At 34.1% G+C, this 13,006-nt stretch overlaps 1 protein-coding gene across 1 annotated transcript; it reads right to left on the bottom strand.

Annotated features, from left to right (window-relative positions):
• Window positions 1-4,898: 4,898 nt before the first annotated feature.
• LOTGIDRAFT_103237 (hypothetical protein) lies at window positions 4,899-7,422 on the bottom strand (the record flags this gene model as incomplete). Its single annotated transcript, XM_009045843.1, has 7 exons — window positions 4,899-5,068; window positions 5,285-5,380; window positions 5,753-5,906; window positions 6,220-6,422; window positions 6,833-6,930; window positions 7,056-7,116; window positions 7,350-7,422. Coding segments are annotated over 7 exons (855 nt in total), but the record flags the coding sequence as incomplete, so codon positions are not given.
• Window positions 7,423-13,006: the final 5,584 nt, after the last annotated feature.

The raw sequence follows: 13,006 nt of genomic DNA, 5'->3' as shown, positions 1-13,006 counted from the left end.
CAAAAACAAAACATAGGGGTGTACCTTTATCATGCTGGTTTATTCCTGATGTTCCTATTTCTATTTGAATCAATATTTTGTCCATTTCATGACTTCCATCACAAGTGTAGACACTCCATTTCTATGTTGTTACTGGGTCACTGTTTTGAACAGGTTGTGAAAATGGTTTCCATGTACCTACAAAATTATATTAATATTTTACAATCCATTAAAATCAGGGATAAAATGAGTACATCCCTTTCAGACATCTGTACAATTCAAAGATTTTTGAATATTTATTACTGTTGGGATCCAAAGTCAGTTATATAAGATCAAATTCTGAATGTCAAATTCAAAGCTCACTCTATGTCTCTTACGACATCCAAAAGTAACAAAGACACAACAGAATCAAAGAAAATGAACAGAGAACTACTGTCCCAATCGCTACAGAATTCAATTTAACTAAAAATGTTCTCAATTCAAATGTTACAGTTATGCCCAACAGTAAAATCAATTCACCACATAAGACAAGTTTTTCTAAAACTAATAATTTATCATCAAGACTTTTTGATTCCATATATGTTTAGAGATAGTTATAGTTTTGGAATTAATAAAGAAAACTGATAAGATATCCTCATTTATTATCAGGTTATTTTTTTTTTAACATTCCAGGGGAAACTGTAAAATGGACAGCAGAGTCAGACTATCTCAAGATAAATCTAATAGTGAGAAGGGTACACATCAACTTTAAAACAGACTGATCACAAAATATTTTCGATAATAAAATGATCGTGATCCCACAATACTGTTCTTTCAAATTGAACAGAGAATCAAAATAGACAAAAATATTTTCATACTTACTAAATTACCCAATTCAAACTGAAAAAACTTCGGACAACTTTCAGGATAAGACAAACTGGAACCAAACTCTTCAATTCTTCCAAAGCTAAACAAGTTTTTAAAACCATTCTTACTTACTCATACTCAGATAACTTACAATTCTAAATAACAGCAGCGTATCAAAATTAAATTCAGTTCGTTTCAGACAATAATATCTGCATAACAAAAAGATCAAAACGAGGATTTTTTTTTTCATTTTGTGACAATCCTCCACGGGAACCATTGATACATTGACCAGTTTGACAATACTTTTGAAAGTAGCTCATTTATGACATCGATTTGAACAGATTAGATAAATCAGATTAGGTTCCATGACCGAAATACGTGAAAAAGCCAAAACTGGTCCATAACTAGTCAAGATATTCAGAGGCTTCGTCGAAGCTTGGTAGTCGCCTTTTTTTATCCTGTTAATTTAGAAACAAATATAACTCAATGATATATCAATCATTTCTTCTCACAGTTGGGCATGTACCAATAAAGTTGATATATCAACAGATCCACCATAACTTATGGATAACACACCGATTGATAAAATCTGGAGATGACACAATAAATTTGTACAAGGTTGAACAGCCAACAGTTAATACTTGTTGTAGTAGTTTCTTTATATCGTTCTAAATAAACATCAACAATTCACAGAAAGGCTAAGACAAACTCCTTTTTCTTTTCTGTGATAAAAGCTAAACACAATCAAGCAATGTAAAAATAAATAAAAAACATACATTCCCACCCTCCTTATAGCACACACTCAAGTTGATGATTTTAAATGGTTCTCAGGCAGACAACCCACTTCCACTCCATATTGAAAATAAATCCCCTTATATAAAGCCATCAGAGTAAATTTTAAGAAAAAACTAGCCCAAAATCTTTATCATTCAAACCCATTTGACAGAAAATATTTGTGAACAAACATCTGCTAAATTGCTGTTAAATCTGATAGTTCTTGAATCAATCAGGTGTCCCAAGGCCCCTTTTCACAATAATTAGATGACCAAAGAAATTCATTTCAAAGTAAATTCACAGCTGACAATCAGGACAATATTAACACAAAATAATACAAAAACAGATACCATATATTAAGTTTTTTATTTTATATTAATGACTTTCTAAACATTAATACAGATAGACAAAAGTTGAAACTAATCAGGAATCAAAAATAACTTCCATTCATATCAATTCCTGCTAATAGAAAACAGTTTCCTACCACAAAAGAATAATGGCATAATTGCTGGGAAAATGAAATGATTCATTTGAGCTGAAATACTGATAGTTCATTCTTAACTATGAACGCGATTAATATTTACACCCTTCTGTTCTCTACTGAAAGTGGCATGTAGACAATATTTCTAGAAATTAGAAACTTACACACCTTCAAGACTACAAATACAAGATATTCATAATGGCATAAAAAAATGACTCAAAATTACATCTAAAACAGAGAAGCACAAATACATTAATAAAATGAAAAATTACAGATCTTTGGAACCTCTCTATAATACATTGAATGATCACGAACTGGATCATTTGATAGTTTCTTCGAAAATGACAATTACTTTTGACATTTAGAGTTAAAATACAGTCACAATTTAGACAAAACGTATACAGTAACTTGGAAAGCTTTCCATGCCAATGTGTCAGATTTCTCAAAAGCACTATTCAAAATCGAATATTTTCGAAGGTGTAACCAAACATCCATGACAAATCTTTTGACAATGTTCAACACAATTCAGAATTTATTTATCAAATGCAATACTTCACTTTTTATGCTAGATCTTCTACAATTTTCCAAGTCAAATTACGATGGCTTCAATTGGTAAATGTTTGTTGAACAGCATACTTCACATTTCATGACAATTTCGTACAATTAGATAATCAATGCATCCCAAAGCAGTAACCAGATTACATATTGGCAATTTTTCTTTTAACTGCCGTAATTTCAATAAGCTTTTAAAAAAACTAGAATACACATAAAAACCATCTATTTACAAGCACTGTTTAGGACTTTAAAAACTTTTTAGATTCCAAACTTTGTACAAATGGCGACCTTTTGACCTCAACAAACCATCAAAATAAACTGATGAATGTTTGAATAAAGTTTACGTACACAATGGTCTCCATGACAACACTTTTTACCGATACATTCGAACTGAGATTTCTCGGCTTTCAATCTGTGTTTTGTGCATAACATCTAACAAGGGGTTAAGGTTTGGTATAATATCAACAATAGGGTTTGAACTGACTGTCATTGACAAGGGCCAACACTTTAAAATTCATAGACAAAACAGCTCAGTTAAAATGTGTAAATTAATTTGGCCTGTTTCTATTTCAAACTGTACCATTATGCTTTTCATGACTTAAACTTGGCATTCAAATTCAAATTGAGGTTAATTACCAAATATCAGGCACAACCATGAACTGTAGTGATTACGGATCAGTAACAAGAATTACATATTAAAAGGATACTAATAGCTCTCTCAGCATCAGCCTGACTGGCAAATCTTATTAACCCCATTCCAGATGATCTTCCATTCTCCATCTTTATTTCAGCAAATCTCACTTCACCTACGAATTTGTTTATTTCGAAATAAAATAGAAATTCTTGTATGTTAACACAAACAGAATCTTATTTTTTACCATAACAATCAATCTTAGGATCACAAGGTTGTTGCTCCAACAATGCAAGTACTTCTTGCCAAATTTCTTTCACACCATATTGCAAAAATATATTGTCTAAATGAAATGACCCTTCCCTAATAAAATTTTACATCAATCAATATCTACCCTAACAACCAATAAACACATGTACTCACCAACATCAGCAAATCTTTCTTTTAAAGCTTTCCATTGAATAGAGTAAGGTAACTGGAAAAGACATATCAATAGTATAATAAGCTGGCAATAGGTGTTCTCCTGAAGGGTGGGTATTTCTTACAGATAAACCCACTACAGGTTCAAGGAGTTAAAAGCTTGGCTCTGAAAGACACTGGCCTTGAAAACCAGCACAATCGCCTAGTAAGGAATCTAAAGCTACAGCAAATTGTCCAGTACTCATTTATTGAGTGGAATATGAAAAATATATAAGCTTAAATATGGGTCAAATAGACTCTGAATACCAGTGCTTTAAGTTTATTGGCAAGAGATAAATGTATTTCTTGTCAAACACACTGTCAGTCATATGTCAAAAGCTTAGTTTGACTTACATTTTTAACGACAACAGTAGCATTGTCTGGTTTAGTTGTAAATCCCTTTTCAGCCAGACTACCTGATGGACGATCTTCTCTATCATTTCGTCGTCCACGATCACGGTCACCATAATTATCCATACGACCTGAACCACGGTTATCCATCATACCCATTCCTCTATCGCTACCCATACTACCTCCCATATTACTGTAGGAGTCACCTCCCCCTAGTCCCATCCCACCAGAACTCAATCCCATCCCACTTCCAGACATAGGGAGATTACTAGATCTTCCCATCCCAGCAGATCCCATTCCCATCCCAGAACCCATACCACCAGACATTCCACTTCCTAATCCAACACCCATTCCACTTGACATTCCCCCAAGGGGAGCATTAGACATTGCACTTCCCATACCGGGCATGCCCCCCATTCCAGACATACCCATTCCTGACATTCCAGATCCCATACCACTATCCATGCCTAAACTCATACCAGGCATTCCTCCCATTCCACCCGAATCCATCCCATAATTACCACCCATACTGCCGCCTAAACCTCCTCCCATGCCACCTAATCCTGATCCCATACCCATTCCTCCTCCCATTCCACCCCCAGACATACTACCCCCTCCCATACCAGATCCTAATCCTGACCCCCCACCTATTGGTCCCCCACTGTTGAAACCTGAAATGGACAAACAATATAGATCAATACAATGCTGCGAGCCATTGCTCCTAATGAAAATCTCTCCTGACTTATCAAATACCGAACCACAAGCGTATGCACCATAAATATGCGTTTGTCAGTAACATTTCTTTAGTAAGCTTATTCCAAATTAAACCAACCCTGTGAAAATTAAATCAAATTGCATAATATGTACAACTAACAAATTGCATTCTCCACATATGTTGACTTGAAATAAAGGAAAGACAACTCTACCTTGGTTAATATTCTGTAATGGAACACCACCAGAACCTAGGCCCATTCCAATTGACTTTAACCCAGCTACAAAAAAGAAATATAAATTTTTCAAATCAATGCTTAAGGGAATATTTCCTCTTAGAATAACCATAAAATTTGAATCTGTCAGCAATCATTGAAAAATACTTTAAATAACTTAAATAATTACTTAATTTTATGAATAATTACTTAGTTTAATTGATAAATACTAAGTTTTTATTTAAAAACTTAGTTTTTATTAACTAGTAAAAGTATACTTACATGGTAATTTAGGAGGTGGTGGTCCTCGTTCAGTATCTAAATTATCAATCTTCACTGACATTACTCGGTCAAATAGTGACTGTCCATTAAACATAGCTAAATATACAGTTAGGGACAAATACTTCAATATTTCATAATAGTGGGATACCATATAGTAATCTAATAACTTAAATCTTTACAGCTTTTATTAACAACTTGCTCACCACTATCACAATCATGAATATTTATCCTGGTATCTCACGACAAATACTTCTACAAATGATAAGTTTGCTCTGAATACAGACTCTATAATCACATTTTGAATGATATGATTGCTCTAATGCTCTGAATGCTCACTTATATTTATGTTTTAATTGGTGCACCATTCTTTACTTTGCCAATTCTATATCTGTCCTTTGACAGTTATTATTGACCACCTAATTTTAGAAATATTAAATTTCCTGTGAATTGTTATATTAATAAGGATACAGACTGCTTGAACAGCTTCAATAGAAGTATCAAATAAAACTGTTCCCATTCCTCGGCTTTTACCATCTTTACCAACTTTAATCTCAGTCTTTACTACGTTACCAGCTAGTCGGAATACATCCTTCAATTTCTGCCAAGTTACTTTATAATCCAACTGAAATATCAATTCAAATTTGTAGTGCTTACTTAGCACAAAAAAATAGAGTGTTATCAATTACTAAGTTTTACTATTTGGATATCATTTAAGGAGTTCTCAAGAGATTTGTCTCAGGCTTGAGGACGATGGGGGAAACAAATCGAAACGTTACATAAAACTTTAACCAGTGATTGTTGTTCCATAAAGCTGCAGCTATATATAAGTTGAATAATGTAAAATCTCAGTCTAAGCTCTTATTAAATCTCCAGACAACCAATTCGTGTGAAACATCAGTAACACTAAAATAAAAGAGTTAGCTAAAACTACTTACATTGGCCACAAAAACAGAGTTGGTTACAGGACCATCAATACCAAGCTGTTGTAGAAGTTGTGGGCTGATACCGGAAGCTGAGTTACCTCCACCTCCCATCATACTACCACTCATACCCATACCTCCACCCCCCATCGGCCCTGGTCCTCCCATTGGTCCTGGCCCACCCATAGGCCCTGGTCCTCCATGACCCATAGGAGGTCCTCCTCCACTCATTGGGCCTGGTCCTGCAGCTCCTGGTCCCTGGTTGTAATATCTCTTGTCACTGTCTCTCTCCTGTAAAATAAGATAAAAATGTGTAAATTTCCTAAAAACTTAGTTGTTTGGATTTCCGTTGGCTTGGTTTGGTCTTCATATATGTATTAGACACACAAATATCTTTTATCACCAAAGCAAAAAATTTGGTTTTCACTACTATCCAAAATTGCCATCAAAAGATTCAGTAAAATTTTCTGGCCTTCATAGTTCATAAGTATCAGGCATACAAATAGCCTCCGTATTTATAAGACACCTGTTTGGAATCTTTTTCAATTGATTTAACAATAACTGAAGAATCCTAATTCTACTGATTTAATCAATCAGATGATGTGTAACAGATGAACAAGAGAACTACCCACCTCTCTTAATATAAGAGATCTTCCCATCAAGACATGTTTGTTCATTTTCTCTAAAGCTGTTCTGGCCGTTTCTCGATCTCGGAACTCCATGACCCTATAAAATAAACATTTATGTATTTCTTGATAAAAAACCCTTGGAAACTGGAAGACATTATTGCAAGAATTAGTAATTATCATTTTCATTAAATTTGATATCAAAAGAATTTACATGTTACTTACCCCATGCCATTGGGTCTTCCATCTGGTCCCTTAAATAATTCTACATAGACAACATGACCCACTGTAAAATATAATAAAAATCATTATTAGATTATTAACAACAACACAGATCATGACTAAGAAGTTTTATTTCAACTTTTAACACACAACAACTTGAAATTATTGTAAGTCAACGTGACAATATGATCCTGGTTCGAACAAATCTAAGACGGCCTTTCCCAGCTTGCATAACTTTTAGCTCCCAAAACAGGGAAAATGTTGCATATTGACATATAATTATAATCATAATGTTACCTTCTTTCCTAAACAGATCTTTCAACTCCTGCCATGGAGTTTCATATGGAATATTTCTGATGATGATTTTGTTTGAAGATACATTGTTAATTCGTCGACGTTCTGGTGATTTCGATCTTGAGGAACGATCTCTGTCACGTCTTACTGGAGATCTTGATCTAGACCTGGATCTGAATGAAAGGCATGAAAGAATAAAAATTAAATTACACTTCTTCTTCAACTTTTTTTTCAGATTCTGATTTAAATATTTCGCCTTTCGCAAAATCTACTCCAAGAATTTGGGCTGCAGATTATAATTTTCATGCACGATCACAAGAATAGGGAAGCCAATTTAGATTCACTCGCTCCTAGAAAATTCAAATGAAGAGAAAAAAATTTTAAACCAAAATGTCTTTGTCTTGACGCCATTTTCTAATGTCCAACTTTAACACGCTGAAGCCGGGTGGATGGGACGCGATCAACTTTGCTTCAATATTTGCGGAAAAAATACAAACCTATCACGTTTGATGTGATGATGGCTTCGATCTCTTTCTTCGTAAGAAGCGTCCATTGTTTCTGCTTTGATTTAGTGTTAATTTTATTAAAATAACACGATTTTCTACCGCTTCCTTCGTCGACCCTTCCGGTTGGATTTGCTCTAGTTTTTTCCAGGTCAAAGATAAGCCTCGTTTTAATTTAGTGACGTCATCTACAATAGACTCGAATAAACTAGTATTTCATATAACTACTGATTAACCAGACGCTAGTTGACATTGGGATTCGGACGCTATTATTTGACATTGTAATAATCAATCCTATATATATATATCTCATTGGGAATAACAATGCACCGTTGACTATGACTAACCAGACGCTATATGACATTAGAATATCATTACACTGATTAACCAGACGCTATTTGACATTGGAAAATCATTATGTACTGATAAACCCGACGCTAGATTGGGATATCATTTCGTTGATTAACAAGTCTCTATTTGACATGAGATATCATTGCTTACTGATTAACCAGAAGCTATTTGACATTGGGATATAATTACACTGATTAACCAGACGCTATTTGACATTAGAATATCATTGCACTGATTAACCAGACGCTATTTTTCAGTGGAATATCATTATACTGATTAACCAGAAGCTAGTTGACATTGGAATATCATTGTGTACTGATAAACCCGACGCTAGATTGGGATATCATTTCGTTGATTAACAAGTCTCTATTTGACATGAGATATCATTGCGTACTGATTAACCAGAAGCTGTTTGACATTGGGATATCATTGTAGCTTACTGATTAACCAGAAGCTATTTGACATTGGGATATCATTGTAGCTTACTGATTATCCAGACGCTATTTGACATTGGGATATCTATGAGTTATATAAGATTAACCAGACTCTATTTGACATGAGATTTCATTAGATTAACCAAACGCTAATTGGGAGAGGAATAACAATGCTAATTGATATTTAGGCATTAATGATTCAGACGTGGCCATTCGTATCCACTTGTAACTAGTGCTAGCTGCTAGTTACCAATGTTTAACTCACAGAAACTAACGATGTTTGACGAAGTTTCAGTCGAATTGCTATGTGGTATTTGGGTATCATTGCAATTATTTAAACATGGTTCCAAACCGATTTCAGCTTTCACACCCCTGGAGCAATCACGTGGACCTTTCACACCCCAAAAAATTTGTTTCATCCACATTTTTAGCATGTGATGATGTGAGGTGATCTCTCAACTCAAATTCTTCTCTTAACCAGTTGGCCATACCCCCGAAGGTGAAAACGCCCCAGGTTGGGAACCAGGGATTTCAAGACTGAGGTCAATATGTCAGAAGCAATCTACTCATATGAAAAGGGAAAGGGGTTTAAACGATCAGGCAGCAATGGCACGTTAAGCCTCTGTATCTTGCATGCTTGTCTTCCACTGACCCTACATCTTCAAAATTCAACAGATAAAACAGAAGTAATATTTAGTATGAGTTTATTTACATGATGGACTGAAAACAATCTTTCATTTCAAAATGATAAAATACAAAGCATTATAGACATAATATACTGGTACACAGGATGGGGTTGGGAGGTCAATTCGATTCAAGTCCTTGGTGTACAAGTAAGATTCAAAGCATAAACTACACGCATGACTGAAGTTACCAGAATCAATTATTTCTATGTAAGAACAACACATAGTTTTGTATGCTTAAACACAAGCAGTCCATTTTATATTTAGGTAGAATAAATAGTTTATTACCATTATCATTAATGTAATTTAAACTGTTTAAAGCTCTCTTATACTGTGGTCATTACTACTTGAATTACCTGAAAATAATATGGACTATTCGTGTTCATGATTTAAATCATACTATAAACTCAGTGGCGGAGCCAGGTTTACATCCAATCTGAGATTGCCCAAATTCTAACCTAGTTATGAGATTTTTGCCCCAAAAACTTGCTTTCGGGGCTGCAAGGGCCCCTTTGGCTCCACCACTGTATACACTGCACAGAGATAAGAAGGTTCTATGTATATAAATGTGGCAGTATCAAGAGATTTAAGGTTAGATTTGATCAAGTATATCAAGGTAATCTTTTCTGTAAATGTCATTTTCCCAGTTGTTGTTTTCATTTGAAAAAAATGTCTGATTATCAATCTACAAAGATATAGGGCTTAATGAAATATATTTTGATTGATGTAACATTAAATATATACAGCAGTTCAGAGCCATTAAAATGCCATAAGGTGAGAGAAAGACGTCAAAAAACTTTTTCAAAACACAATATCAAAAGTGAAATAATTTTAAAAAATTGTGAGGATGGAAAAAAGCACTATACAATATTAAACTAAAATATATAAAACAGTTATATTCTATGTCTCAATTAATCTAAACATTCACTTTTTCCAAACTTACAAGTTGTAATATCTATGCAATGGCAGTTCTCTATGTCCAGAAATGCAAGCTTTATGCAAATTATGAAAGATGACTAGTGATGAAATGATGGGATATGATCTAATAAATATTTGCTTTACCAGTTGATAGATTTAAATTCCAGTCAATCTATAAATCTATCATACTCATACAGCAATAATTCATACATTCCTTTGTGTTCCCTACTTAAGCATCTTCAATATGTGTCAAGCTACTTAAATGTTACTTGCCCTTGTGGTTAAAAGTTTAGACAAGAAAGTTCATTTGCAGGACAAAATCATATTTGTAAGAGTCAAGTAGTAAATTAAATGGCCTATTAAAGGCAGTGTAATAAATACTAAGCCACCTAGCTATGAATAGTTACAGATAATGCCAAGAGGCTTGGCCAAGGACCAGCTGGTAGACAGAATCTTAAGTACTTTAGATGTCATTCTTTTAAAAAAAAATGGCTGTTTCTAGCTGGTAGACAGAATTATTATGTACCTAAGATATCATCTTGTAAAAAAAAATGGCTGTTTTTAGCTAGTAGACAGAATCATGTACCTAAGATGTCATTCTTGTAAAAATGGCGGTTTCTTTCTTAAGTTGATGTATCTTAGAAGTTATGACAAAATTTTATACCATTTGAAGTCGTACAAGGCAGTGATACGATTAAAACAAGGTGTGCAACAAAATATACTACAATCTAATATCGAGCAATGATTTTTATGCATCTCTGGGAACGCTTAAAAACAAGACAAACACTTGGCTCCCTATCCTCAAAACCTTACTCAGATAAAATCCACACTACGTATTATCGAAACAATATTAGCATTAGAACATCCTAGAAACTTTGTTACAATATAAAGAACTAGGACATCTTAGCATTAAAATCGTTTCGAGAATACGTGGCTAGGTCTTAATAAATACAGTAATTTAGTGATGGACCAATCAGATGACTTGACTACTTAAAGTTACATCATTCAGAATAAAGCCCCTGGTATTTTGAGGTAGTTTAATTGATAATAAACTGACAATAGCCTCGGCATATAGATTGTACCTCAAAAAACTACACTTCTCTTGTTTGAGTTTTGAAATTGTTCTCAGATGTGCAAAAATATCATTGCTCTACTATAACATTCATTATAAAATTTGATCCCAAATATAACCATTCAATCATCTATCGCCTGTCACGTGACCTATCTCTGTCACGTCTGTCACGATGTCTGTCCTTTTCTCTGTCCCGATCCCGACCCCTCTCTCTACCGCTATCACGATCACTGTCTCTATCACGACGTCTGCTACTGGATCTATGTGATGTACGACGTAGAAAATCATCAACATCTCGCTCATACTGAAAAAAGAATTGAAATGATACTTTTCTGGTCCTACTTTCTACTCTTCATAAACTGATCCACCATTAAATGCAAAGCTTCACCTTGAAGAAACTGGCTGGAGATATTGTGACCTTGAAAAAACTAGGACAAAATCAAATTTCACGATGCATCAGTAGAGCATTCACGAGGTACCTGTTGTTGGTGTACATGCCTTGAAATGGTTATTTACTTAATAGAAGGCAAGTTGAACCACCAAATAGCAATCTAAGTTTCATATAATCATTTGCAACTTGCATCTTCACAAGACAAAATGATGTATAACTTTTCTGGGTTGATGTAGGTTTAATATACCTGTTTCATGGATCTTTTTGTGGATTCCGGTTGAGGTGTGGGATAATCAGGTCTCATTAAAAATTCTCGAGGATTTCTGTTATAGGTTGGATAAACTTGTGGTGCTTCAAAATATCCAGGAGGCTAAAAATAATCATTAATAACGATTGAAATAAATAAGCAGAATGAAACATCCTTCTTTCAAATTCCTTATCAAAATATTTTATAAAATATAGTGTTAAAAATATCAGAATATAAGAGGCAAATCATATTGTGTTGGTTAATGTGATCTCTACCCTTAAATGACACTAAAGGATCTGAAAAGAACATCTGAATCCATTGTAAGTCTTTTATTGAATTGTAAGAGCATCAGAAATTGGAATTTAATTTTGAAAAGTAATAAGAGTAGTTTTAGTTAAGAGCTCATCAAAAGCCTAGTTTTGGAAATGGAGTTTAACTCTCTATGATGAGACTGTGCACAAAGTGAGCTCTATTCAAGAAAATATACTTACTGGAGGTCCAAATGGTGGCATAGGTGGGGGGTGAAATTTACCAAACTCTCTCATATAATCACTGTATGACTGAAATCAAACATAATAATATATCTTAAATGGAATACAAAAGATAGTGGACCACATCCATATACACCCACCATGGCATGTGGATTGTAAATATTCAAGACTTAGGAGCAAGGGCAATAACTCTGCATTTAACGGTCGAAAATAGCTCAAATTCCAACTTGATCTTCGTTTTATGAATATGTATACACATACCGAATTTCATTTGATTCCATCAAAAAATCTAGTTTTTAGAGCGTTTACAAGCAAATGTTGATGGACAGACGGACAGGGGTACTGACAATATTCGTCCACATAGAGAGATGTGGGCGTATAATAAAGTGGAGTTTTACTTCCTATTTTTCTGCACCTATTCGACAATGAGAACGAGCAAACACCAGGTGAGTAACGAGGAAATGTTTTGCCAGCACAGTGACAAATGAAATGCAGATTAACTTTAAGTCTATTATTCATTCAAGTTTAAATCATAACCAAGGACAATAATTAAGATTTAATCTTTGTCAA

The sequence above is a fragment of the Lottia gigantea genome (assembly GCF_000327385.1).
Source record: "Lottia gigantea unplaced genomic scaffold LOTGIsca_1, whole genome shotgun sequence".
NCBI classification, from domain to species: domain Eukaryota; kingdom Metazoa; phylum Mollusca; class Gastropoda; family Lottiidae; genus Lottia; species Lottia gigantea.
This window is presented reverse-complemented; position numbering and strand designations above follow the sequence as displayed.